The sequence below is a fragment of the Bombus affinis genome, chromosome 10 (genome assembly GCF_024516045.1).
Source record: "Bombus affinis isolate iyBomAffi1 chromosome 10, iyBomAffi1.2, whole genome shotgun sequence".
NCBI lineage: Eukaryota > Metazoa > Arthropoda > Insecta > Hymenoptera > Apidae > Bombus > Bombus affinis.
This window is the reverse complement of record NC_066353.1, coordinates 10,363,177-10,387,252: the sequence shown is the minus strand read 5'-3', so window position 1 is coordinate 10,387,252 and position 24,076 is coordinate 10,363,177. Positions and strand designations below refer to the sequence as shown.

At 27.4% G+C, this 24,076-nt stretch overlaps 8 protein-coding genes across 15 annotated transcripts; 4 read left to right on the top strand and 4 right to left on the bottom strand.

The window, feature by feature from the left end:
• Window positions 1-80: 80 nt before the first annotated feature.
• On the top strand, window positions 81-2,262 carry LOC126920859 (uncharacterized). Its single transcript, XM_050731725.1, has 8 exons — window positions 81-435; window positions 570-816; window positions 874-999; window positions 1,068-1,170; window positions 1,245-1,368; window positions 1,443-1,608; window positions 1,684-1,812; window positions 1,874-2,262. Exons 1-8 carry the CDS (start codon window positions 319-321, stop codon window positions 2,047-2,049), a joined length of 1,188 nt encoding a protein of 395 aa, XP_050587682.1. The 5' UTR covers window positions 81-318; the 3' UTR covers window positions 2,050-2,262.
• On the bottom strand, window positions 2,143-4,595 carry LOC126920843 (fidgetin-like protein 1). Of its 2 annotated transcripts, none has more exons than XM_050731660.1 (2): window positions 4,148-4,595; window positions 2,143-4,064 (listed from the first exon to the last, which is right to left on the bottom strand). In XM_050731660.1, the coding sequence occupies exons 1-2, from the start codon at window positions 4,300-4,302 to the stop codon at window positions 2,267-2,269; spliced, it is 1,953 nt and encodes a 650-aa protein (XP_050587617.1). In that variant the 5' UTR covers window positions 4,303-4,595; the 3' UTR covers window positions 2,143-2,266. The 2 variants fall into 2 exon arrangements, with proteins under 2 accessions (XP_050587617.1, XP_050587618.1); XM_050731661.1 differs by having other exon boundaries at window positions 2,143-4,056; window positions 4,148-4,271.
• A 304-nt stretch (window positions 4,596-4,899) lies between these two features.
• LOC126920869 (DCN1-like protein 5) lies at window positions 4,900-8,892 on the top strand. 4 transcript variants are annotated; one of them, XM_050731744.1, is made up of 8 exons: window positions 4,900-5,164; window positions 5,243-5,335; window positions 5,416-5,475; window positions 5,564-5,776; window positions 6,237-6,372; window positions 6,508-6,874; window positions 6,944-7,151; window positions 7,232-8,892. In XM_050731744.1, exons 5-8 carry the CDS (start codon window positions 6,248-6,250, stop codon window positions 7,315-7,317), a joined length of 786 nt encoding a protein of 261 aa, XP_050587701.1. In that variant the 5' UTR covers window positions 4,900-5,164; window positions 5,243-5,335; window positions 5,416-5,475; window positions 5,564-5,776; window positions 6,237-6,247; the 3' UTR covers window positions 7,318-8,892. The 4 variants fall into 4 exon arrangements, with proteins under 4 accessions (XP_050587701.1, XP_050587699.1, XP_050587700.1 ...); XM_050731742.1 differs by lacking the exon at window positions 5,416-5,475; XM_050731743.1 differs by having other exon boundaries at window positions 5,416-5,776.
• Window positions 8,893-9,375: 483 nt separating this feature from the next.
• Window positions 9,376-13,817, top strand: LOC126920834 (protein unc-45 homolog B). Of its 2 annotated transcripts, XR_007712126.1 has the most exons (6): window positions 9,376-9,720; window positions 9,933-10,375; window positions 10,512-10,841; window positions 10,931-11,371; window positions 11,469-13,243; window positions 13,539-13,817. XR_007712126.1 is itself a non-coding variant. In XM_050731640.1 (5 exons), exons 2-5 carry the CDS (start codon window positions 9,953-9,955, stop codon window positions 13,095-13,097), a joined length of 2,823 nt encoding a protein of 940 aa, XP_050587597.1. In that variant the 5' UTR covers window positions 9,376-9,720; window positions 9,933-9,952; the 3' UTR covers window positions 13,098-13,817. The 2 variants fall into 2 exon arrangements, 1 of the variants encoding a protein (XP_050587597.1); XM_050731640.1 differs by having other exon boundaries at window positions 11,469-13,817.
• On the bottom strand, window positions 13,264-15,424 carry LOC126920860 (cell division cycle 7-related protein kinase-like). Of its 2 annotated transcripts, XM_050731726.1 has the most exons (8): window positions 15,327-15,424; window positions 15,046-15,253; window positions 14,878-14,971; window positions 14,639-14,781; window positions 14,463-14,577; window positions 14,057-14,387; window positions 13,819-13,937; window positions 13,264-13,691 (listed from the first exon to the last, which is right to left on the bottom strand). In XM_050731726.1, the coding sequence occupies exons 1-8, from the start codon at window positions 15,364-15,366 to the stop codon at window positions 13,569-13,571; spliced, it is 1,173 nt and encodes a 390-aa protein (XP_050587683.1). In that variant the 5' UTR covers window positions 15,367-15,424; the 3' UTR covers window positions 13,264-13,568. The 2 variants fall into 2 exon arrangements, with proteins under 2 accessions (XP_050587683.1, XP_050587684.1); XM_050731727.1 differs by lacking the exon at window positions 13,819-13,937.
• A 462-nt stretch (window positions 15,425-15,886) lies between these two features.
• LOC126920875 (mitochondrial import inner membrane translocase subunit Tim22) lies at window positions 15,887-17,221 on the top strand. Its single transcript, XM_050731754.1, has 5 exons — window positions 15,887-16,056; window positions 16,141-16,496; window positions 16,570-16,754; window positions 16,839-16,911; window positions 16,980-17,221. The coding sequence occupies exons 2-5, from the start codon at window positions 16,253-16,255 to the stop codon at window positions 17,060-17,062; spliced, it is 585 nt and encodes a 194-aa protein (XP_050587711.1). The 5' UTR covers window positions 15,887-16,056; window positions 16,141-16,252; the 3' UTR covers window positions 17,063-17,221.
• Window positions 17,222-18,107: 886 nt separating this feature from the next.
• On the bottom strand, window positions 18,108-20,254 carry LOC126920862 (septin-1). Its single transcript, XM_050731729.1, has 6 exons — window positions 19,824-20,254; window positions 19,468-19,660; window positions 19,125-19,383; window positions 18,680-19,045; window positions 18,497-18,601; window positions 18,108-18,426 (listed from the first exon to the last, which is right to left on the bottom strand). Exons 1-6 carry the CDS (start codon window positions 19,845-19,847, stop codon window positions 18,294-18,296), a joined length of 1,080 nt encoding a protein of 359 aa, XP_050587686.1. The 5' UTR covers window positions 19,848-20,254; the 3' UTR covers window positions 18,108-18,293.
• A 311-nt stretch (window positions 20,255-20,565) lies between these two features.
• LOC126920868 (eukaryotic translation initiation factor 4H-like) lies at window positions 20,566-23,882 on the bottom strand. Of its 2 annotated transcripts, XM_050731741.1 has the most exons (6): window positions 23,669-23,882; window positions 22,812-22,982; window positions 22,500-22,717; window positions 22,181-22,228; window positions 21,992-22,120; window positions 20,566-21,914 (listed from the first exon to the last, which is right to left on the bottom strand). In XM_050731741.1, the coding sequence occupies exons 1-6, from the start codon at window positions 23,698-23,700 to the stop codon at window positions 21,769-21,771; spliced, it is 744 nt and encodes a 247-aa protein (XP_050587698.1). In that variant the 5' UTR covers window positions 23,701-23,882; the 3' UTR covers window positions 20,566-21,768. The 2 variants fall into 2 exon arrangements, with proteins under 2 accessions (XP_050587698.1, XP_050587697.1); XM_050731740.1 differs by having other exon boundaries at window positions 21,992-22,228; window positions 23,669-23,872.
• Between the last annotated feature and the right edge of the window lie 194 nt (window positions 23,883-24,076).

Below are 24,076 nucleotides of genomic sequence, written 5' to 3'. Positions count from 1 at the left end.
TTTATCGTGAGAAAGTATTTTTACCCAAATGTAAAAATCTAAATATTTAAATATCTTGAAAAAAAGAATATAAAACTTACTCCACTTTCATAATCATCAAAGCAATTATGAATGGAAATTTCAGAAATTTTCAAAATTGTTTCGAACGCAACACGCAACAACATTGCGATGAAAGTCGATAACAATCGATAAAAACTTTACATACGTTTATAGCATAGAACGTAGCACGCAGCCAACAGGAAATACATATATGATAGCTGGAAATCTTGAACATTTTTCATTTAGTTACGTTTAATTTGTTTGATTTATAATACGACAATGATTTTCCCTCCCGATATATGGGAACATATATTTTTGTACGTCGATCCACTAACACTTATAAATTTGAAAATAATTTGTAAATGTTGGAAGGAAATTATCGATAAAGTATTGCAGGTAAATAATTATAATTTTTACTACAAAACTTGAGTGCTTTTCACAGAATGAGTATGTATACCCACATAATACATTATTATTAATACATATTCATATTTAATCTCTCAATTATTTTTTTGGCTTATTCATTATAGCAAAGTACCCTGTGGCATAAATTGTGCAGAGATAAAATTCCAGAACATTTTTGGACCACTTTATGCGAAACATTGAGTCCAAAGAAATATACTAATTTTTATGAGAAACATGATGTTAAATTTTGGATAGCTATGTATAAATTATGGATTAAATGCAAAAACATGAAAAAATGTAATGCACAAAGTAAATGTATTAAGCCATTAAAAGACCATCATTCAGAATATATTACTTGTATAGATACTTCAGGTAATACATTAAAGATACAAAATTATATTTTGTATTCATAACAAATGTTTTTTGTAGGAAATCTATTAGCAATGGGGACATCTGCAGGATTTGTTTATTTTTACAATATTCCTAATTTACGTACAAGCAAACATATAGTTGATCATATGGAATATATAGAAAGTGTAAAGCTTCTCAGAGATGGTATTTATAAATTTTACTAAACAAAAATCTGATAAGAAAGCTTCTAATTAATCATTTATATTTTGTAGAAACAAGTATTGTTTGTATATCTAGTTCTATAAATAATCACATATGCTTTTGGGATGTGAGTACATTGAAGCCAATTGATAGAACCCGTGGAAAGTTAATTTGGTATGATTTAAAGGACACAAAACTATAATCAAAACAATCAATGTGATCATTACTAAATATTAAACATTTAATAGTACAAGTTACAGTTATTGCTATATCGCCATGAATAATATAATAAGTATCGTGGGATCAATACCAAAAACTGTGTATGAACTTGATTCAGATAATATTATTGCTATTGGTGCAGATAATAATAAAGTAATAATAATGGAGTAACTATATAAAGAAATTATAATTTCTTGATTTATTATTTAAATTAAATTGTGACTTAGGTACTTTTATATACAAAAGAAGGCTGCTGTGTAGATTTGACTTTGAATGCAAGTCAAAAGGATTATACACTTATACACGTGAACTCTTATACACGTGTTCAACCACTAAATATAAGAATTCGTCGTTATTATGTATTTAAACCAAATATAATTGCCTGTATTACAGGTAAGAAGTACTAAATAGATATATAAAATAGTCATATAAAATTAATAAAATATTTCAATAATGCAATTATTATAGAATATGGATATGTGGGTTTTTTGGTACAAGGAAAAGAATGGAAGATCCATAATTTATTTCCTATTTTACATGGAACACCTACTGCAATTTTAATATATGCGCATGTACTCATTTTGGGATTGGACTCAGGTAATCTTTCTATTTAATATAGGATTATTTACAATTGTATTAAATAATTACTTCTGTACAGGAAATGTTCATATATATTATATAAACGATTTCGGAGCAATTGATTTTAATACTATTAATTCAAACAAATTGTGTCCTGACTCCTCAACTGTTATTTCATTAAATATAATGGTTAATATTGAGGAATATTTAATTATTGGTTACCACAAAAAATTCTATATTGTTAAGTTTATGTAATATACTCTTTAAGCAAACCAAAATGTAATTATAAGACTAATGTAAAATTTTTCATAAATTAAGTTTTATATATAATGTAATAATAAATGAAAATTTGAGTTTTTGATTGTAATTATTAAGAAGTTGTTCACTATAGCGCAAAAATATTTTTGTTATAAAAATTTGTACTGTACAAAAATACACTGTAATACTAGTATAAAAATGGTAAAAGTATGTGTTATGCTTTATAATTCTGTGCTGTTCCAGTTCCATATGTAGCATCCCATTCAACGTAAGTTGTTAGACTTGATTCTGATACACTAGGACGTACATGTACCAGTGCTTCCTTGAAATCATCGACTGTTACTTGTCTGACATCTTCTTTTCTAATATTTTCTAATTGATTAAATGGGATACTTCTAATTGGTCCCATGCTAGCTTCTTTACATAAATTTGACATATCGGCTCCGGAATATCCTTTTGACTGTTCAGCTACATTATTTATATCTTCTTCAGTAAGATTATGTGGAACAGTTATTAATAGATTATTTATGATTTGTTTACGAGCTTGGAACTCAGGTAGAGGAACATACAATCTTTTAACCAGTCGTCTACGTGCTGCCTCATCTAGTTCATGTGGTCTATTTGTTGCTCCTACAATTAAAATGCGATCTTCATCTGCGGTTGTAGCTCCATCTAATTGCACCAAAAATTCAGTTTTTAATCTCCTAGAACTTTCGTGCTCAGTTTCAGATCTTTGAGTGAGCAGCGAATCTATTTCATCAACAAAAATCACTGATGGCTGATAAACCTTAGCAACAGCGAATAACGCTCTGACCATTTTTTCTCCCTCACCTATCCACTTTGAAGTTAAAGAGCTTGCAGATATTGAAAAAAACGTTGATTTACTTTGCGATGCTATACATTTTCCTATAAGTGTTTTCCCTGTACCTGGTGGACCAAATAATAAAATTCCTTTAGGTGGTCGACGTAAACCAGTGAAAATATCAGGTCTCAACATAGGATACACAACTACTTCCTTTATAATCTTTTTCGCATATTCTAAACCAGCTATATCATCCCAACAAATAATTGTCTTTGAATCCATTATTTCATTCTTGATTAGTTCAACCATTTTTGATTCTACATTTTTTAATCTCTCATCTTCCATTGTGTCACTTTCATTATTGTACATGTTTTCCTGAATTTTCTCTTTTTCCCTTTTAAATGGACAAACAAATTTAGAATTAACAGATCCCTTCCCTCCTAGAGTCTTTTTTTGCATTGGCTTATTAGCTTTCATTTGCTGCACATTTAGTTCATCCCTAGCAGTTCTGAAAAAGCTCATTTTAGATTTAACAGTGTTAGGATCTTCTTCATTATGTTGAACAGAAACTTGTGTTTTTAATTTCATATTATTTCTGTGGTAACTCGATTGATCCTGATTATTTTTAGATGCTTTAAATGGATCTTCTCTCGTAAATTTAAAGTTTGATCTAGATTCAAACTTGACAAGCCTTTGTCGTGCATAAATTTGATTTTCTTGATTGACAGAATAAGTCTTAGGTTGTTTATTATAACTCATTTGTGTGCTAATACTTTCATCTGTAGAACTATTGGATGAAAATAAAGATTTATCAATTTCACATTGCATGTTATTTTCAACTTCTTTTTTACTACTTGCATTTGAACTCTGACTAAGATTTGGTTTTGCTTGAGTACTTATCTTTCTATTTCTTGGTTCAGTTTCTTTATTTTTCCATATATTAATGATATTCTCCACATGTCTGTCATTAAATAATCTTTTATGACATGGCATGGTATTATTATCTTGGCAAGGTAAAGATTTCACAAAATTTAGTGCCATATTTATATCGTATAGACCTGACTTCCATTTCTGTGGATTACTATTGATCTTTGGTGTTTGTAACTTACATTGTTTCCAATAATTATTTATCCCATCTCTATTTTCCATTAAGTTTTGATAATCTTCCAAACTTTTTTGAAGTAGACAAGCTGCTACATCTTCTGATTCACTAAATGAAATAATTTATGTATGTATTTGATACATTGAATAAATTACTTATATCTGAATAGAGGATAAAATTATAGAACTTACCACTGTTTTGCTGTTAGATATTTCATAGCAAAACATCTACGTTCAATGTCTACAACTTCTGTATCATCTTTATCATTTTTTGAAAATTTTAGGATGTGATATGCAGCTAAGAAATTATTCTTCTCCTTATTAATTTCTACATCAATAGTAGCCATATTTGTCTTTCAAAAATATTGTATTAACATAAATTTTATTTAATCTTCTATTATACTGTAGCATAAATAAACAGTCAGCTGTTAATTACTTTTTCAATTCGTCAATTAGAAAGGAACAATTAACAAAACATACGTAATTACTATCGATGATAATAAAACTTATAATGTAATTATTTATACAAATGTATAATTTCGAATTTCAAATTAACAACATTCACATTCATAATTTGGGATTCGGACTCTCCTATCTCACGTTCTGAAATACCGAACGTGAAAAAAATCACGGAGATTTTTACGCCCCCTGTACCTTGACTGTCAATAACAAGATCTCTGTTTTTTTAACGATCGGTACTGCTACTTGACTATTGCTGAATCGGTAACATTGGAAACAACATCAAAGTGGTAACATTATTTGTGAACCTAAACTGTGCGACAAAAATATATATTGAATAATGCCCCTATCCTGTTGTTCACTTGTGGTTTGATTTGTATACATGTTATTTTTATTCTTAATTTATAAATAAAAGATTAATCTTAACATAAAAATGGCAAATATACGTAAATAGTGTATTAATATTTTATAAATTATGTGTGTTTTTTTCAAATTGTTAGTTTATGGTATCACACCGTATCACTTAAATTTTTACATTTTTAAGTTTCCTGTACTAAGCCTTGCTAATATTAAAATAATACAAATTAATGATGAAACATCAATATTCATTTTTATTCCATAATTGTTCACGCTAGTGGGAAATAAATTCTACATTTGGTATCCCTGCGAAAAGGCATGCTGTCTCAAAACGGCAATAAAATGAAATAAAGCTGATGTGCAAAAAATTTTATTTAACCGTACAGCGTTTAGGTAGTACAAAATATCCAAATTAATAAATTACTTAAATATTTAATGACGCTGGCACTATGTTTGATATTATTTTTATAGACTAAACTACAAAGCAAGTTTTATATTGATGTTGACTTTTGACTCTGAGAAATACATTTCTGGTACAATTGTTCTAGTGGTTCATTCAACAAGGTAGGGAGGGTCTTTTCAATTTATTATACATTTATATATTTCATTATAATGTGATAATCATTGATTCATCTTTCTGCAAGCATTTGGTATTACGATACGACTCATGTCGCAGCAGGAAATAATTTGCATATATAAGCTCTGTAACTATTTAACTGGATACTTCTTTTTCTACATTAAAAACATAATTCAAGATTAGTGTGTCTAAAAATATATATTAATAACTCTTAGGTATCTATTTGCAACATCACATGTACAAAGCGGTTAAAGCTAAAGTAAAAAACATTGAAAATTACGATATACTCCGATTAATTGCCGAACCTAACCTCAAACTCGATCTTTTAAGACTGAAAGGAAATGTCAGTTTAGCCAGTATAAACCAGCTATATTACGGATCCTTCAAATCTTCTTAATCTTTTATATTACTTACATTGTTGCTGCGTGGTAAGTAATTTATTTATACTATTTCTTTTTATACTATTTCAATATATGGACAAATTAGTTTTATGCCTCTTTTGATATTGACTTATTATTGTTTTGTCAATTCATATTTTTTATTCTCTTAATGAAGCAAAATTGAGAGTATCTTTATAAATATATATATTAGACATTTAGTTACTGAATTAAAAGATCAAAACTTATATAAATTATATATAACAGTCTATTATAATTAATGTCAGTTGAAAATATTTATAAATTATTAATACATTATTAAGAGTTTTTATTAATAATATACTTATTTTTGAGAATATATACATATTCATTATATTAGGAATTTTAATATATTAATTATTACATATTAATTAATAGGTAAGGATTGTGTATAATAAGTAAATAATTATATCAATTAACTAATTGTTATATTTTATGGTAATTCATGTAAACATTAAATTATTTTTTTTAGTTAAAAGAGGGATGCCACGCAGCAAGCGTAGAGCGCCCTCTAGCACAAATCATCATACGCCTATTGAAATGTCACCTAGTGCTCATGAAGAAGGCATATCGAGGCATCCTTCAAAAAGACTTAGACATACATCTAGGTAAATTATGTTACAACAAATTTAAACTTATGTTATACGTATAAACCAATAACGATTTGAAGTTAAACTTTATAACTGTGTCATATTGTTGGATCCTCTTATGTTAAATACAATAAACATGTTACTCCCTTCCAGTGCAAGACGTTATTCAAAAACAGAAGATGTTTCAACTGCTTCATCTTTTTCCCAAAAACGTTGTATCACATGGTTTAGAGAATATACAACACCTGATGATTCAGATACTCTTGGGCCTGAAGGAATGGAAAAGTTTTGTGAGGATATTGGTGTAGAACCTGAAAATGTAGTAATGCTTGTTCTTGCATATAAAATGAATGCTCGACAAATGGGTTTCTTTACACTAAGCGAATGGTTAAAAGGTCTTTCGGACTTACAGTGTGATTCTATTAGTAAAATACAACAGAAACTTGAGTACCTAAGGAATCAATTAAATGATCCACATACATTTAAGGGAATATACAGATATGCTTATGATTTTGCTAGAGTAAGCATTATATTTTGTATGTATTAAAACTTTTGTAGACATGTATATGTATTATACACCATATTTTAGGACAAAGATCAAAGAAGTATGGATATGGAAACAGCAAGAGTTATGTTACAATTACTTTTGGGAAAACATTGGCCATTGTTTACACAATTTGCTCAGTTCCTAGATCAATCGAAGTACAAAGTGATCAATAAAGATCAGTGGTGCAACATTTTAGAATTTTCTCGTACAATCAATCATGATTTAGCTAATTATGATTTAGATGGAGCATGTGTGTAATCGCATAATGTCACTGACGAATATATTTTAATTATGTGCGTACTTCACATTTAGTGCATGTATTTTTTACAGGGCCAGTAATGCTTGATGAATTTGTTGAATGGCTAAAAATACAACGTGGCGAAGAAGCATCTTCAACAGAAGCTAGGGGCAGCTGAAACATTCAATAATAATAGTCTACTAAAATAAAAAGAACTCATCTCTTCTATCACCATATTTTGTTAATAACGAAATTTCTGTTTCTATCATAACCTCGCAACATTTCAATTATCATCATTCGTACTATCTTTTTTATTAATCAATGATAATGTAAGTAGTCTGTCTTAATATGATTTTACACAGTTCTAAGTGGACTCTGGTTACAAATTTTCTAGATTATTCTTAATTACTTATCACCATTCATTGCTAGTCCAAGGTTCGTCGCAGAAATTCTTGTGATTAAAAATAAATATATTTTCATATAAGATTTACTTGTGCAATTTATAAAATATAATTTCTATTATAAAATGGAAAAAGTGAACACAGTATATATTACCTATATAACTAAGTTTTGTATAAAAGAGATAAATTTTCTATTGCAGTTTTCAATCTTATTTTCATAAATTAATAAAATTGTAATAGCTTTATATTTTAGATATTAATAAGTATAACGAATTTTTATTTTGATTTACTATAAGTTAAACAGTATAAAATTACAAGCAAAGTTATTCATAAACATATATCCAAAATTCTTTTTACAGTGTTGAAGTACGTTTCATATAAAAATGTTTACAAAATTTAGACATATGTGTATAACTATTATCACGAAATATTTAATAATCACGAATGTTATTAAGTAGGTTCATAAATAAAATAACATGTATAGTATGTAAGTGCTATTACAATGTTTAATATCTAAAATACAATAGAACACATTGGTACATATTACTTAGCTCACATAAAATAATTCCTATACATGCCATAAATATCAATGTACATTAGAATATCGAATTTCTTATTAAATCAATATAACACTTATGCAATATTGGAATTAATTTATTTCGAAATATTCGGTAAGATAATACACTGTTATGTTTTTATTCAATGCAAGAAATTTAAACAGGATTGAGTATATTTTTGTAATAAAAATATACGTATATTTTTTAATCGGTTCCAATAATTTAGAGAGGTAAAGTACGATCTTTTTTAAATATGTTTCTTGTCATAAAAATTTTTGCGACAACTAAAATGGATTAAATGTATGGTGATTGTTCAAATAATTTGTATTATATTTTAGCTCAATCAATTGCCAATTTTTATCAGATTTAATCGCGAATAGTTGGACATATATCGCGATTCTGAATTTTATTTAATAAACAAATTTGTCCAGTAATAGTAACATAGGAAATTATTGCGGTAATATTATAAATTAGTTCAATTATTATATCAAAGTTGCTTAATTATGTGTATGTGTATATCTTTTCCTGCATGAGCACTTCTATTACAAATAATGTTATCATTAATGATATAATATAAAATTAAATTTAAAATTTCGCTCATAACTTCCAAATTAATAGTAATCTTAATTCACGAATGAAAAAAGTATCTAATGGAAAATTATAAACCCATACATCATAATGAAGAAATTAGAAACAAAAATTAAAAATCATCGTATATCGCTGCAATACAATTGCGATGTGGAGAATGTAATGTAATGACGAAGGTAAAATAAATAAAATACTTTTTTCAATAAATGTATATTTTCTTTATTTATATAATGATGTTTTTTTCTTTCTCTATCTTTCTCCGTGCGTGCGCGCGCTTTTGTGTGTGTGTGTGTGTGTATTTCATCATCCACACATTATAGTTTTTGGATACAATCAATTGACTTAGATTTTAAACCTAAGTTAATCTTCAATCCTAAACATAAAACCTAGGATTATAACCTATAAATAGATAGCTAACCTGTGGTAATAATGTTAATGATGTTCTCTAATTGTTATATAAAAGTCTAAAATTATACTTTTCAATTTCTACATAAACAATTTCATATATCTAGTGAATGTATCAATACTTTCATAATATTAAGTGCTAGTGTCTAGCGTATTTAAAAATCGCGCCAATATTTATAAGCGCACATACATATTCATATATATTTGTATATACATGCTACACATATTTGTATTTCAATTTAAATAGAAAATATGAAGCATTATAAACAATCATTGATGATTTAATACATTTAAACATGTTTTACATAGATATAATTTTTAATTTTTGTAGAAAGAAAATTCAATTAATATAGCAAAGATGTAGGTATCATGATAACGTTACTAACGGGTTTGAAAATTATTTTAACCCGGCAGTTTTATTTTTATTCGATCGTGGGACGAACACAGTTTAAAATAAACATGCAATAGTCTAGTGACGTCTGGATAGATCTGTTCCCTTTTTAATACGATGCAGAAGCAGTGCCAGTCTCAGTATTGCATTAGAGACTTTCGAAAGAAATACCAGCAATTAAACTTTTAACATTTAAATTCCTAATATTTCAAAGAAAATCATATAATATTTAGTTCTTGGTACGTATTATAGAGTTTTACATATGTGTGTATTGGTATTATTCATAATTTCGTCTTGACATAGCAATTACGTATTAAGTATTATTTATTTAATATTTAAACGTATGCTGTGTAAATAATATACTATAATTTATTTAGATAATTGTTATGTTAAACTGTTTTATAACATGAACATTTTTCTGAAACAATGTATAATTAATTTTTTTTATTAGAAAACGTTTAGTTAAACAACATGACAAAAACAACAAATTTGACTGCACATGAATGGAAGGAGGAGGGCAATGTGGAATTCAATAAAGGAAATTGGTCAGAAGCTTTAAGTTGTTATACAAATGCATTAAAACTTACAAATGAAGATAATTCAGAGAAAGCTATATATTATAAGAATCGTGCAGCTACATATTTAAAACAAGAAGAATATAATAAAGCAATTGAAGATTGTGATGAAGCTCTTAAAATATCTCCAAATGATCCAAAAGCATTGTTTCGTCGATGTCAAGCATTAGAAGCATTGGAAAGATACGAAGAAGCATATCGTGATGCAAGATACATTATTTCTGCAGATCCTGGCAATAAAGCAATTCAACCTATTGCTGCAAAGTTACATGAAATTGTCCAAGAAAGATATAGACAAAATTCTCGTGTTAGTGTAAAGGTTTGTATATTAGGATTCATTATATAACATGATAGATCAATTACAAAGTGTATTTTAAAACTTTTGCATAGTTGAAACTATAAAAATATCTTTTTCTATAATACACAAACCAGTACATGAATATGTTCTTTTAAAGGTATCACAAATGATAGATATAGCTTTCGAAATAAAAGGAGATAGTGAAAAACGAGAAACAGCAATGAACAATTTACTTGTTCTTGCTCGAGAAAGAGCAGGAGCAGAAATAATGTTTAATGATGGAGTAATCTCTAAAATAATAAAGATGCTTAAACTTGAGAAAAGTGAGGAAATAATAACAATTGGTGTTCGAATTATTGCAGAATTATGTAAAGATAACATTAATAGAACTGAAACTATTATAAAGCAAATTGGTATACCTTGGTGTTTAGAGATGATCAACAGTATAATTGCAGAAAGAGTAAATGCTGCTCAATATTGCTTACAGGTTAGTAAATTTAATAAATATGAAAAATTGTTATTTTCAATGTTAAAATGTATATTCATCTTAATATCTTTTTAAAATTATGTTTACAGACAATACTAAACACATATAGTGGAATGACTAACAAACCAGATTCAAAACCAAACAAAGAATTGTGTGATAAATACAACAAGGAGATAGATACTATTTTATCTTGTTTACTGTACAGTGTAACAAGCAGAACAATTTCTGGACTAGCTAGAGATGCAATTATAGAACTTATTATGCGTAACATCCACTACACTGCATTAAATTGGGCAGAACGATTAGTTGAACTTCATGGTTTGAAACGTTTAATGGAAGTAGCTAGTGAGCTTGAAGAATATAAATATGAATCCTCAATGCACATTACATCATCTACTAGAACTATAACAAGTGTGTGTTTGGCGAGAGTTTATGAAAATATGTATTATGATGCAGCAAAGGAAAAATTTAGAAATGCTATTGATGAATATATAAAAGATAAACTACTAACACCAGATATAGAATCTAAGGTAAATAATATATTTGTTTAATCTTTGGTGAAAGCTATATCATGAAAAATATAAATATATAATATGTTTATTCATGTCATATTATTCTTTTAAACAGGTTCGTGTTGTAGTTGCAATAACAACTTTATTGCTTGGTCCACTAGATGTTGGAAATACAATAATTGCTAAGGGAGGTATTTTAGAAATGATACTTGTTATGGCAGGAACAGAAGATCTATTACAACAAAAAGTTGCTTGCGAATGTATTATTGCCGCTGCATCCAAAAAAGACAAAGCTACTACAATTATCAATCAAGGCGTGAATATATTAAAAAAGTTGTACCAATCTAAAGATGATTCTATTAGAGTACGTGCTTTAGTAGGATTGTGTAAATTAGGTAGTTCAGGTGGTACAGATGCTACAATAAGACCATTTGCTGATGGAGCAACAAAAAAATTGGCTGAAGCTTGTAGAAGGTTTTTAATTAATCCTAAAAAACAAAAAGATATGAGAAAATGGGCAGTGGAAGGATTATCATATCTTACTTTTGATGCTGAAGTCAAAGAAAAATTAATTGAAGATGTGCAAGCAGTTCAAGCAATGATAGAACTGGCCAAAACTGGAGATCAGTCTGTAATTTATGGCGTCGTTACTACATTAGTGAATTTATGTAATGCATATGATAAACAAGAACTTATACCAGAAATGATTGAATTAGCGAAATTTGCAAAACATCACATACCAGAAGAACACGAGTTAGATGATATAGATTTTGTAAATAAAAGAGTAATTGCTTTAGCTAACGCCGGTGTAACATATGCATTAGTCGCACTTTCTAAAACAGAAAGCCAAAATAGCAAAGAATTAATAGCACGTGTATTTAATGCAATTTGTAGTCAACCGGATGTACGAGGAATTGTTGTTCAACAAGGTGGAGGAAAAGCACTTTTACCATTAGCTCTAGATGGCACAGATAAAGGAAAAAAACAAGCATCACAAGCTCTCGCGCGATTAGGAATTACAATAAATCCAGAAGTTGCATTTCCTGGACAAAGAATAATGGAGGTAGTTCGACCATTTTTAAATCTTTTAAATCCAGAATGCTCTGCACTCGAAAACTTTGAAGCTTTAATGGCCTTATGCAACTTAGCCGGTGTTAATGATAGTATTCGAAAACGAATTTTAAAAGAAGGAGGCTTCCAAAAAGTTGAAGCTTATATGTATGAAGATCATGAAATGTTAAAACGTGCATCCACGCAGGTTATAAATAATTTAATGATGTGTGAAGACACTATTAAGTATTATGAACAAGAAAACGATAGAGTTAAATATCTGGTCATTCTTTGTGAAGATGAAGATGTAGATACAAGCATGGCGGCAGCAGGGGCCTTAGCAATGTTAACATCAGTTAGCATAAAGTCTTGCATAAAAATATTTGATTCAAAGGATTGGTTAGAATCACTACATTATTTACTTGCTAATCCAAATTCTGATTTACAACATAGAGGGATTATAATAGTTTTAAATATGATGAAAAGTACAAAAGATGTAGCAAGTAGAATGATTGAAACTGATGTAATGGAAATTTTAATGGCTTTGACAAAGAGTGATACAGTGGAAAACAAAAAAATTAAAGAATTAGCAGCTAAAGCATTAGAAGCTGCAGCAGAATGGAAACTTATTAGGAAAAGTGAAAATGAAGAACAAGTACCACAAAATACAAATAATTTGGAAAATATTGAATAAATATATACAGTATGCACTTAACTTAATTTTGGTGTGTAAAGAATATCTAATAATGAATATTTATCATAATACCGCAAAGTGCCTAAAGAAAGATTATCAATTTCATCTTTCATAGCAAACAACACAATAAAATATTTAAGTAATACGTAAGTATTTTTAGACATAGTTAAATTGTAAAAATATTGCATTTATTAATATTCTAATATTATACATATAATATAGTTATATAAAAAATATAAAACTATTTATTTAATGCCTAAAAATCTAAGTTATTTAATTTAATATAAATAATAATATACTATATATTTGTATACATTTATGTATATGTATAAGTTTCATAATGTGCAATATTTTCAGTATAACATTAAATGTAGTATTATTTAGCTATTCTTATGATATTGACTGACTTATAATATACTGTTTTACATCTGCCAAAAATAGATTCAAAAATTTTTAAGATGAAAATATATACTATAATTTAAAAAATGGATGATTTAAAGCTTGATCTGCGGTAAGACGTGTTTTATAATCTAAATCCAATAACCTTAGTAGAAGATGATAAGCTTCTTTTGGAAACTGAGTGTCCAATGATACCTTAAAATATAAATATTTTTTAACATAAAATCTTTAGTACATTACATTACATATTATTTAAAAACAAAAATATTATACTTGAATTCTTAATTATATTTATGAATAAATGTTAAATTATAGAAGATACCTTTTCACAGGTGTTATGATCTTTATTATTTAATAAACCTTTATTTCTTTTTTGTAATTTCTGACATAAAGATACAATATCAACCCCTGGTATATCTTCACTAAAGATAACTTTTTTTCCTGAATTATCAAAGAAAGGTTTAAAATATATAAAGTAAGCAAAATGATAAATTAGAACAAACCAAAAGAAGTAAAAGACTATAATATAAATTGTATTAAAAAAATGATCTTTTCCAAACCTAATTTGCGTGCACACTGTTGCATTTTATTTGATCCAAATATAGTTGTTATTTCTGCTAAAGCTGTACAATCATCTGGTGAAAGAAAAAATGGTTGAGTACCACTAAGAATACAGAGCATCATTACTCCACTTGCCCAAATATCAATTGCTGGTGTTTGTGAAGGATGCTTTAGTAAAACTTCCGGAGCACGGAAACCTGGTGTACCAGCTCTTGGAGCTGTCTGTTCTGGTTTTGATATACATAATGAACAAACTTTTGCTTTACCAAAGCAGTAACACTTCTCTTCTGTACCTTTCCTTCTTCTATCGAGAGAAAAATTTAAACTATTCTGTAAAAATATTAGAGAGTAACAACATACGTTTTTTAAAGAAACTTCTACAATTGTAAATAATTGATACATTACTTCATCCGTTCTTTTCCTTTTAACAATTTGTGTTTCAGAATTGAGTAATTTAAGATTGTTAGATTTTTTCTCTGCTATATATTCTTGTGCTAATCCAAAATCAACTAACAAGTATCTATTAAGAAATATAAAATTAAGATAATATATTCATATGAATATAATTTATGCTGTTATACCTTTTGTTGCATCTATCATATAAAAAATTACTGGGTTTGACATCTCTATGTATAATATTAAATTTATGAACCCTTCGTAATGCAGTTAATAATGCAATCATATAATCCTTTGTTTCCTGTACAGTCATATCTTGTACATATTCCTATTTAATATTATTAAATTTTAAGATTATTAAACTCTTATTTATAATATTATGAAATTAAGATATAATTGAAATATAAGAAGCCAAGTATTTTACCGAAAATTTATCATGCCTCATATATGGCATTACAAATATTACTGTTTCAAAATTTCGTAAACATAATTCTAATCCAACTACATAATCTTTTCCTCTGAAAAAGAAATTATAAATATATACTTATATACATATTGTTTGCATTTCAATCAAGCTTAAAATATCAATTACCCTATCTGTTGCATACATTGTAATTCTCGTTCAATTTTTTCAGGATGTCTAGTAGGAACTAAATGTTTCAAAGCAAATTTTTTAGAACCATCAGATAGTTTTAAAGTAGCTAAGTACACAGAACTGAAAGTTCCTTCTCCAACTTTTCCATGTACATGAAATAAATCTTTTATTAGTGGAATTGTATTTTTAACAGCAACATTATTTTCTGAAATTGTATATTGTTAAGTTTTGATTTTTTTCTATAATTTCAACAAATTTTTGTAAATAAAATCTTTTACCATCATCATTATCTTCTTCCATTTGAGTTTTTTCTTCCATGACTTCAATATATCATTTAGTTTACTTAATCGAATAAACAAACAACTAATTTAAAATTACTTAGTTTAAGAAATTAATAATTTCACTATTTAACATTAAGAATTTAGCTGTCACGTGTATGATAACCTAATAAATATTAGACATTGGCGCCATTCTAAATATTTAAAACATACATATATTAATGGTGTCTAAATAATAAAATAAAATATTACATTAATAAAAAATGTATAGATTTAGGAACTAATTATTATATAATGATATTAATTTTTAGTAAAAACTTGAAATTTTTATAATTGCGATAAATATTATTTGCAATTTTATTTCTCAAATAAGTTTTTACGTTTAATATGTAAAAATGTAATGATTATTTCAAATTTATATACCTATGCAGATTTATAATGTGTATAAATTTCTTTCAAAGTACATATTTTTTAGAATTAACACCATTAGGTAATTGTGTATATATATAGTTGGGAATTCTTATGTGTATATATATGTACCAAGCAGCAAGCTGGTATATTCATCGTTATAAAAAATTTCGGTTATATTTATTATTCCAAATGTAATATTGTTATATATAGTTAAACAGCAATAATAATTAATATTTTGAAAATATAAAAATTATTTTTTAATACATTTTAATACATAATTTAAAAAGAACTTTCTAAGTTCTTTCAAATAGAGGTTAAGGTAAGAAACATACTAATATTTTGATTGAATTGTATTGATATATTTCTATTTTGATTATATTTATATAAAGTTTTTTTATTATAGGTTGCATAAATATAGAATTATTTTGCAGTTTAAAGATATAGAATTGAATCCAAAACAGTTGGGACATGTTCTAATCTATCTGTTATAAGAAGTAGGAAATATTGAGAAAAATATGTTTAATATCTATTCATCCAAATCATTATCACAGTCATTAGAAATAAATGAAAACAGAATGGGAAATGACATGGATTTGGATAACATAGCGCTTTATCTTATTGGTACTAAAGAAAGGTTTAGAGAAAATATTATAATTCCAAGAACTGTGGGACCTGTACAACTTAAAACTAATGAAGAAAAATTAATAGAAAGTGTAATGGAAAGTTGCATCTTTAAAAGTATTGCAAGTTGTGTTATAGGTATATTTATATTATATGCTATAAAATAACTATTATTTATATCAGTATAATTAAAAAAAAATTAGATTCGTAGGGTATGGCTTAGGAGCTGCAATAGGTTTATTCTCATCTAGTGTAAATCCAAATATGGCAAGCATTGAAAAACAGCAAACTGTTCGTGAAGTTTTTAGAGAAATGAAAACTACAACATTAGGTTATGCAAAAAATTTTGCTGTAGTTGGTTGTGTATATTCAGCAACTGAATGTGCGATAGAATCGGTAATAATTCTTTAAATTTAATATAAAGTTGTAGTTTAATTTACATTTATCTATTTATCATAATATTTTACAATTTCCCTTTAGTATAGAGGAAAATCTGATTGGAAGAATGGGACATATGCTGGTGGTTTAACAGGTGGAATAATAGGTCTAAGAGGTACTATTTTATGTTAAATTTAAATATAACTTTATATATTTATACTTGAATTTAATCTTGTGTTTTAGCTGGTGTGAAAGCAGGTTTAATTGGAGCAGCAGGTTTTGCAGCATTTTCAACAGCAATAGACTACTATATACATAAATCTTAAACAATGTTATAAGTTACGGTAGATATATATTTGTATAAAAAAAGTATAAAACACTTTGAGTATGCCTGTACAATACATATAAAAAGCACAAGAACATTTTTAGTATAAAAATGCATACACATAAGTACAATAGTTAAAAAATAAAGTAAATTCACATAATACATCAATATTCATTGTACCTACATTCTTACAAATCTCCGTTTTTCAACATAATGTATTAGTTGATCTTTTTTGAGATACAAATTATAAAATGAATTAAATGGCTACTAGTATATATTATTAATTAAAAATAAAATTGATGTTATTTGAACATAATACTCTACATATTACGAATATGTATGTAAATATGTAAATCTACATTTTATATTTAACACTGCTTATCACGTCAAAAAGTAAATGCTGTAGTGTTTGCATATATTGAATGATTATTGACAATTTAATATTGGCAGTCTTAAAAATTTGTTATATAAAAAAATATACATAGAATGTTGGACGATATGCAAATTGTATACCTTTACTAATATTTTTGTCAATTGTGTAAAATATCAATCTTCATAAAATGTCATTATATATATTTATCTATATAACAAATATTACTTCTTTATTATTAAATTCACATTGTACCTCATGATTCTTCTTTACCTATTTTAAAATGAGATTTTCTATATTTTATGTTATACTTAAAAAGACTATTTCTGCTTATCTTTATGTATTATATTATATCAATACTATATTTTACCGAATATTAGCTGTATTACATTCGTTATTTTAAGAAATACAAATTGTTTTATAATAGCTTTATTTTATAAAAGGATTATATATTATTTTTGATATTTGTATTTTAATAATTAAAATTATAAGTTGTTTTATTAAAGAAAAATATGCAAGGCACTTATTACGCATTCTGTGTTGTGTAATTATGAAATTATAGTTACTTTATCTATAATTAGTTTTCTGCACTTTGAATTTACTTCACTTGTCGATTTTGTTAACACATTCGATTTTATGTCTAGTTAATTACTTATAGTTTTTTAAATCAAAAATATTCAATAAAAAACGTATATTTCTTGATTAAGATTGTCAAAAATAAATTCTTAAAAATTGTACATTTATGTTTAAATTGTCTTGAATAACATTAATTAATTAATTAATCATTTAATATAACTTTTTGGCACCTGTAATGGCGAAGAATTAATTTTTCTTCACACATTTGTGCAGAAAGCATATATAATTAAGGTTGCTGTTGTTGCATTTGCGCCTGCATTACAGCCACTAGCTCCTGCATTCGTCGTAATTCAGCTTCTTTTTCTTGTAAAATACGATCCTTCTCAGATACAGAATTGCTTCTTTCAGATTCTGCAATCCTATTAGTAAAAGGATTGAATTAAAAAGCATGGTCCAAATATTTTCTTATAATTATAACATCATATTTACGTTTGTCTCCGAGGTGGTACAGGAGCTCCTTTTGCTAGTCTTTCACTGCGATAATTTTCATAATGTACCTCTTGAGTTACTTCTTGTAAATCTTGCATATGTGTGCTATAAATATAAAAAAACAATAAATAATGAAAATTCCCTTCAACACTTAATATATTCCTTTAAATAAATACCACATACATTAACATTGTCCTTAGTTTTATAAAATCACAATGATCTGGATTTTCAACTTCTACTACACCCCATGGATACAATCGTCCACGTACTTTTCGTCCTTTTACTTCTAATAAGGTATTTGCTCCACATACAGCAAATGGAACTGCTTCTTTTAGTTGTCTAACTTGTTCTTTGTAATCTTCATCTTCATCACTATCACAATCTGGTAAAGGATAAATCTTTATACCACTACCTTCAATTTCTTCCATAACTCGTTTTTTTAAACGCAGTACTTCCTTTTTCGTAAGTACATCAGCTTTTGCAATCACTGGCACAATATTAACTTTATTATGAAGTTGTTTCATAAATTCTATATCTAAAGGTTTTAGTCTGGTAAAGATAAAAAGATATATAAAGGGATCGATATTTTATACCACAATAAAAAAAGCATGTAAATAATATATCTTACCCATGTCCGAATGGAGAAATAAAATAAAAACAACAGTGTATTCTATTATCTACTATATTCCTTCTATTTAAACCACTTTCATCGCGTAAAAATCTTTCAAATTGATCATCTATATATTGTATGATAGCTCTAAAACTATCTGTATTATCAATTGCATCTCCATAACCTGGGGTGTCAACAACAGTTAATCTAAGTTTGACACCTCTTTCTTCAATCTCCACAGTTGAAGCATCAAGTTTAACAGTTTGATTAGTTTTCTCTGTTTAGATTATATTAATATATTGACTATAATATATGTGAGACATATATATAGTTGAAAATATATAAAAAAAAATTAATTTACCTATGGCATCGGGAATTATACGTTCTGGATATAAATCAGTAAGGAACAAACTATTTACTAATGTAGATTTTCCAAGACCAGATTCTCCAACAACCATCAATGTAAATTCAAATCCTTTTTTTACTGATTTTCTATGGACTTGATTAGGTAAATTTGCAAATCCCACATATCCAGGTGTTTCAAGACTAGCAAACTATCAAAAACAAGGTAGAAGTTGACAAATCAAAATTGTATTTCAAATGCATATTTCGTAAAAAATTCAATATTTAGTAAATAATACAAACATCTTTTTTTTCATAATAAAAAAGTATGTGAAAATATAAAAAAAGTTTACGTTTCAATCATATTACACTTACCGTTTTTACGCTTTCACTAGACATTTTTTCGTATTAATTCAATCTGACGTTAGAATCAAGAAGACGTTAATATCGTTGCGTGCTGTCTTTAAATATTATCGAGAAGGATCAGAAACTGAATTTCAAGTTAACAGGCGCCGTATTGTGACAGAAGGCAAGATACCCGAAATATACGTACATATATCATGAATAAGATGAATAATAGGTTATTTGAACTTAAAATTTCCTGCTTTAATTGACATCACTTTCCTATTATCTGCATGCATTGAATAAACAAACAATATTATATTTAACAGAATTAAACACTTTTATTATAGATTCATTAAATATGAAACAAAGATATTGCACCGACTGTACAGGAAATGTTACGGTACATGAGAATATTGTATATCTGTGTTAGGAATAAGGAGGGGTACCCTTAATAAGGGAGAAGTTTAGGCGTGGCTATCGAAATAAACTTTGGTATTGCATAAAACGTACTATGATTATAATTTTGTTTTTAAGTTACAAAACTACTTAACATAAATTAATGTTAAGTATTTAATTTTAAGTATAATAATTGATCTTAATTAATTATAATCCTATATTCGCTTAATATTTAAAAGTTATATTAAAATTGAATATTAAATTATTTAATAATACAACTTACAAAATATTAAGAATGTTATACATTATTCGCAGATCAAATTATACATAAATTTTATTTTCTGTTTTTTAATTTTCTAAAGATACATTACACAAATACAAGGCAAACGACTACTTTATTCAGGAAATAATATCATATACAAGCATAGTTTTATATAATATTTGTCATTAATTCAAGTTTTTCTTTACTTACTATCTCATAAACATCGATACCTTTTCAAATGATCGATATTTACTACTAGCATAATTAATTAATTCGTTACACAATAGTAATGCGTAATAATCAACACATTATCCTCATATCATTCAGTGATGTATAATTTTTTCAATCACTCAAATATTTTTTATTCTTTATAATTATTTGTTGTTATTTCATAAGCGCGTAAATAATTGTTTAATATTTTTGATCGTATATGACTTTTTATATTAAACAATTATTTATAAATCATCTTAATATGCTCATACAATGATTGATGTTAAAGTGAAACATAAAAATTATAAGGAAGGAAATGAAAAGAGGGACAATGTTTCTTGTACTCGTTAAAACAAAGATTATTCGAGTACGATACTATTAGAGAAGATCAGTTTTTATACGGAATCAAATGTATGTATGGTGATAGTATATATTTGTAATAGTTTGTACACATACCATCAATATTATTATTATCTGATACAAATACCCAACATGAAATTGACGTGAATATTAAAATGTACTTTCCATATCACATCATTATTCACGTGTATACACATATATATATATACACACATATAATTCAAGTTTTGTGTGTGTGCGCGCACGTGTGTACATACATACATATACATACATACATACATATATATATATATATATAACTGCGTACAAACACGTATGCACACATATATATACATACATATGTGATACGACTGACCATATGTATATATATATATAATTACACATAACCAATATTACTCAGCATGCATGGTGCACACAATTTTTACTTCATATTCCCAATTTATTATATTTTTTAAAACTAAGAAGTTAGTGTAAAGAGAAGGGGGCACTCGATGAAAAATTTTTATTTTTAATTAAAAATGTCAAATACGTCGAACTTAAGAATCTCATGAAATAACTTTTCATTATTATTGTGGGGAAGACTCCCCTTAGAGATAAATAAAAATTATTCCAATTTCATCTCAGAAGAGATTTTCCCCACTACATTGGAGGAAATTAAGGATCTTGATTTTTGTTTTCAAATATTTTTGTTGGGAAAGTTCCTTTCCCTGAAATTTAGGGAATCAGAAACTAATAATGATAATGTGTTTACTTGTCATCAGTATTAATTTTTTCCTCCCGAGGTTTTGCACCACCATAAATTGAGCTTGATTTACTTGATTCCGCGATTGCATTTATCGGATCCTGAATTGTCCTTGGTGCAAGTATAAGACGTTTTCTTCCACTTGTATCGGCTGTAATAACAATATTAGGAATTATTTTTATCATTTTAAAAATAAAATTTCAGTAAAATATTTATATACAGACATACCTGGAGGTAGATCTTTGTGAAATGGTTCATCATGAAATGGTTTTCGTTCAGGTCCAGTTCCACGAGGAGGTGGTCTATTGCCATATGATTTAGATGACGCATTACGTGGCCATTCTCGACTTCCACCTCCTGTATCATCATTAAACTGACTATAGTTACCCCGGTTACCCCTCATGTCCCATGTACTACCTTGTCTACCAGCATGACCTTGGCCTTGGCCTTGACCTACATAGCCCCCTGCACAGTTATTATATAAAGTTTAATTTCTAATAACAATATGCCTTTGTGTATATATATACATATATAAATATATGTGTATGCATACACAATATAAGAATTTATTTTAAAACAGTTATTTAAAATAAAATTTGAAATCTTGCATTGGAACTTTAACTACTATTGTGTCTATCAAATTAGTTTATATAGTCAAACTTAAAATATTTATAATATACGTTATGCAAAGCATAACGCTTATTAGAATACATAGATTTGTTTCCAAAATTATCACCATATCCACCACGACCACCATCTCTCCCTCTAAAGCCTCCTCCACTACCACCACCACTGCGACCTCTTCTGTCAAAACCACCTCCTCGATCATTTCTTTTACCCTCCGCTACATCTATTTTGATGACACTTTTATCTACTTCTACTGCTCCATCCATTTCCAATGCAGCTTCTAAGTCTGCCAACTCTTCGAATTCAACATAACAAAAGCCCTTAAACCTATAAAAACAAAATAAGATAATAAGTAAGACAGTAATAAGAAACTTTGACATTACAGAAGATGTATAATATAATCATATCAAAATTTACTTACCTATCAGTTTCCTTATCTTTAACCAATCTGATTCCTTTAACATTAAGTTTTTTGAAAATTTTATCAACATCTCCTTGTACAATTCCATTTGGCAAATTTCCCACAAATGCGGTATATGGTGGTTCAGTTGGCAATGGTTTTCTGCCACTTCGATATCCACCCCCATAATCTCTACATAAAAGTAATTTACATTTATACACAGAAATTTTGTCAAATTAGATATTGTTTTATAAAAACATTTTATACACAGAACTTTGTACAAATTTTATACAATTAATATTCGTAAAAGAATGTAGCACCACTTTTACGTTTCACTACTATTTAACCTCATTTAATAAAAAATAACATTGAACACTTCAGAATTGATACATAGTAATTTAGTATTTCAAAAAAATACACAAAGTTTTGTATTCACTTTTAAATATTAACTAAAGAATAGCATAAGTATGTGGATTTTTATAGTTCTAGCACTCATTTAGGCACTAACTTTCTTAAGCACATATTCTAACAAACTATGTAGAGTTAATTACTTTTGTGTATTGTATCAAATAGTATTTCTAAACAAATGGGTTGTGTATATCGCACGAATTCTAAGTTAACATCTTCGTTATTAATGCTATGACTAAGATAGACTATTGTTTGGCCGGCCAAAATAAAGCCGCGTGTCGAAGGTACCATATCTGCAAGGTGCTGCGCTGCACTCTAATCGAAACTCACTTAACCTTAAAATCGTAAAATTATTAAAGAAAAAAAACATTTTTTTATCAGTTCGATGTAATGGTTAAATATCACCCTTGCTCTATATCGAAAGTTCTCAATAACTATTGTACACGAAAGAAATTTTACCCTATACTTGCCTTAAATCTTCGTAACCACCTCGACCAGCCATATTGCATATACGAAACTGACCGGGACCGCGCGGGTCGAGTACAATACTATGTTCAAGATGGCACTTCTCTAATCACTAAAGAATTTGAAATCGTGAATCTATGCAAACTTACTTAGTGCAGGTACAGTTTCACCTATTAGTATATTTTGACAATATTTTATGAAACGATTAAGAATTTGTAGTGGGAGATACAATTGCTGCTACTTTTAATATGAATTTGTCAACTATTAGATTATGATAAGTCTTTTTTAGAAAATAATTTATTTATGTATTTGAGTTGCATAATATTACTAAAAAATTTTATTTATAGCAATTCGACAGTTTTAGAAAGGTACGAAATTTTTAACGAAAACGATTGACAGTCTATGTAATTAAA

What these genes read in the sequence shown, in the direction of transcription:
- LOC126920859 (XM_050731725.1), top strand. Translation starts at nt 319, where the DNA reads ATGATTTTCCCTCCCGATATATGGGAACATATATTTTTGTACGTCGAT. An exon ending in TACTTGTATAGATACTTCAG is followed by an intron (nt 817 to 873) that starts GTAATACATTAA and finishes TGTTTTTTGTAG; the next exon opens with GAAATCTATTAGCAATGGGG. An exon ending in TTGGTGCAGATAATAATAAA is followed by an intron (nt 1,369 to 1,442) that starts GTAATAATAATG and finishes ATTGTGACTTAG; the next exon opens with GTACTTTTATATACAAAAGA.
- LOC126920843 (XM_050731660.1), bottom strand. Translation starts at nt 4,302, where the DNA reads ATGGCTACTATTGATGTAGAAATTAATAAGGAGAAGAATAATTTCTTA. An exon ending in TATCTAACAGCAAAACAGTG is followed by an intron (nt 4,065 to 4,147) that starts GTAAGTTCTATA and finishes TATTTCATTTAG; the next exon opens with TGAATCAGAAGATGTAGCAG.
- LOC126920869 (XM_050731742.1), top strand. Translation starts at nt 6,248, where the DNA reads ATGCCACGCAGCAAGCGTAGAGCGCCCTCTAGCACAAATCATCATACG. An exon ending in AGACTTAGACATACATCTAG is followed by an intron (nt 6,373 to 6,507) that starts GTAAATTATGTT and finishes ACTCCCTTCCAG; the next exon opens with TGCAAGACGTTATTCAAAAA. An exon ending in ATGCTTATGATTTTGCTAGA is followed by an intron (nt 6,875 to 6,943) that starts GTAAGCATTATA and finishes ACCATATTTTAG; the next exon opens with GACAAAGATCAAAGAAGTAT.
- LOC126920834 (XM_050731640.1), top strand. Translation starts at nt 9,953, where the DNA reads ATGACAAAAACAACAAATTTGACTGCACATGAATGGAAGGAGGAGGGC. An exon ending in CTGCTCAATATTGCTTACAG is followed by an intron (nt 10,842 to 10,930) that starts GTTAGTAAATTT and finishes TTATGTTTACAG; the next exon opens with ACAATACTAAACACATATAG. An exon ending in CACCAGATATAGAATCTAAG is followed by an intron (nt 11,372 to 11,468) that starts GTAAATAATATA and finishes TCTTTTAAACAG; the next exon opens with GTTCGTGTTGTAGTTGCAAT.
- LOC126920860 (XM_050731726.1), bottom strand. Translation starts at nt 15,366, where the DNA reads ATGGAAGAAAAAACTCAAATGGAAGAAGATAATGATGATG. An exon ending in TATGATAGATGCAACAAAAG is followed by an intron (nt 14,578 to 14,638) that starts GTATAACAGCAT and finishes ATTTCTTAATAG; the next exon opens with ATACTTGTTAGTTGATTTTG. An exon ending in ATCATAACACCTGTGAAAAG is followed by an intron (nt 13,692 to 13,818) that starts GTATCTTCTATA and finishes TTATATTTTAAG; the next exon opens with GTATCATTGGACACTCAGTT.
- LOC126920875 (XM_050731754.1), top strand. Translation starts at nt 16,253, where the DNA reads ATGTTTAATATCTATTCATCCAAATCATTATCACAGTCATTAGAAATA. An exon ending in TATTGCAAGTTGTGTTATAG is followed by an intron (nt 16,497 to 16,569) that starts GTATATTTATAT and finishes TTAGATTCGTAG; the next exon opens with GGTATGGCTTAGGAGCTGCA. An exon ending in CTGAATGTGCGATAGAATCG is followed by an intron (nt 16,755 to 16,838) that starts GTAATAATTCTT and finishes ATTTCCCTTTAG; the next exon opens with TATAGAGGAAAATCTGATTG.
- LOC126920862 (XM_050731729.1), bottom strand. Translation starts at nt 19,847, where the DNA reads ATGTCTAGTGAAAGCGTAAAAACG. An exon ending in TATAATTCCCGATGCCATAG is followed by an intron (nt 19,384 to 19,467) that starts GTAAATTAATTT and finishes TAATCTAAACAG; the next exon opens with AGAAAACTAATCAAACTGTT. An exon ending in ATTTCTCCATTCGGACATGG is followed by an intron (nt 19,046 to 19,124) that starts GTAAGATATATT and finishes TATCTTTACCAG; the next exon opens with ACTAAAACCTTTAGATATAG.
- LOC126920868 (XM_050731740.1), bottom strand. Translation starts at nt 23,700, where the DNA reads ATGGCTGGTCGAGGTGGTTACGAAGATTTAAG. An exon ending in GGTGGTTACGAAGATTTAAG is followed by an intron (nt 22,983 to 23,668) that starts GCAAGTATAGGG and finishes ACTTTTATGTAG; the next exon opens with AGATTATGGGGGTGGATATC. An exon ending in TGGTGGTCGTGGTGGATATG is followed by an intron (nt 22,229 to 22,499) that starts GTGATAATTTTG and finishes ATAACTGTGCAG; the next exon opens with GGGGCTATGTAGGTCAAGGC.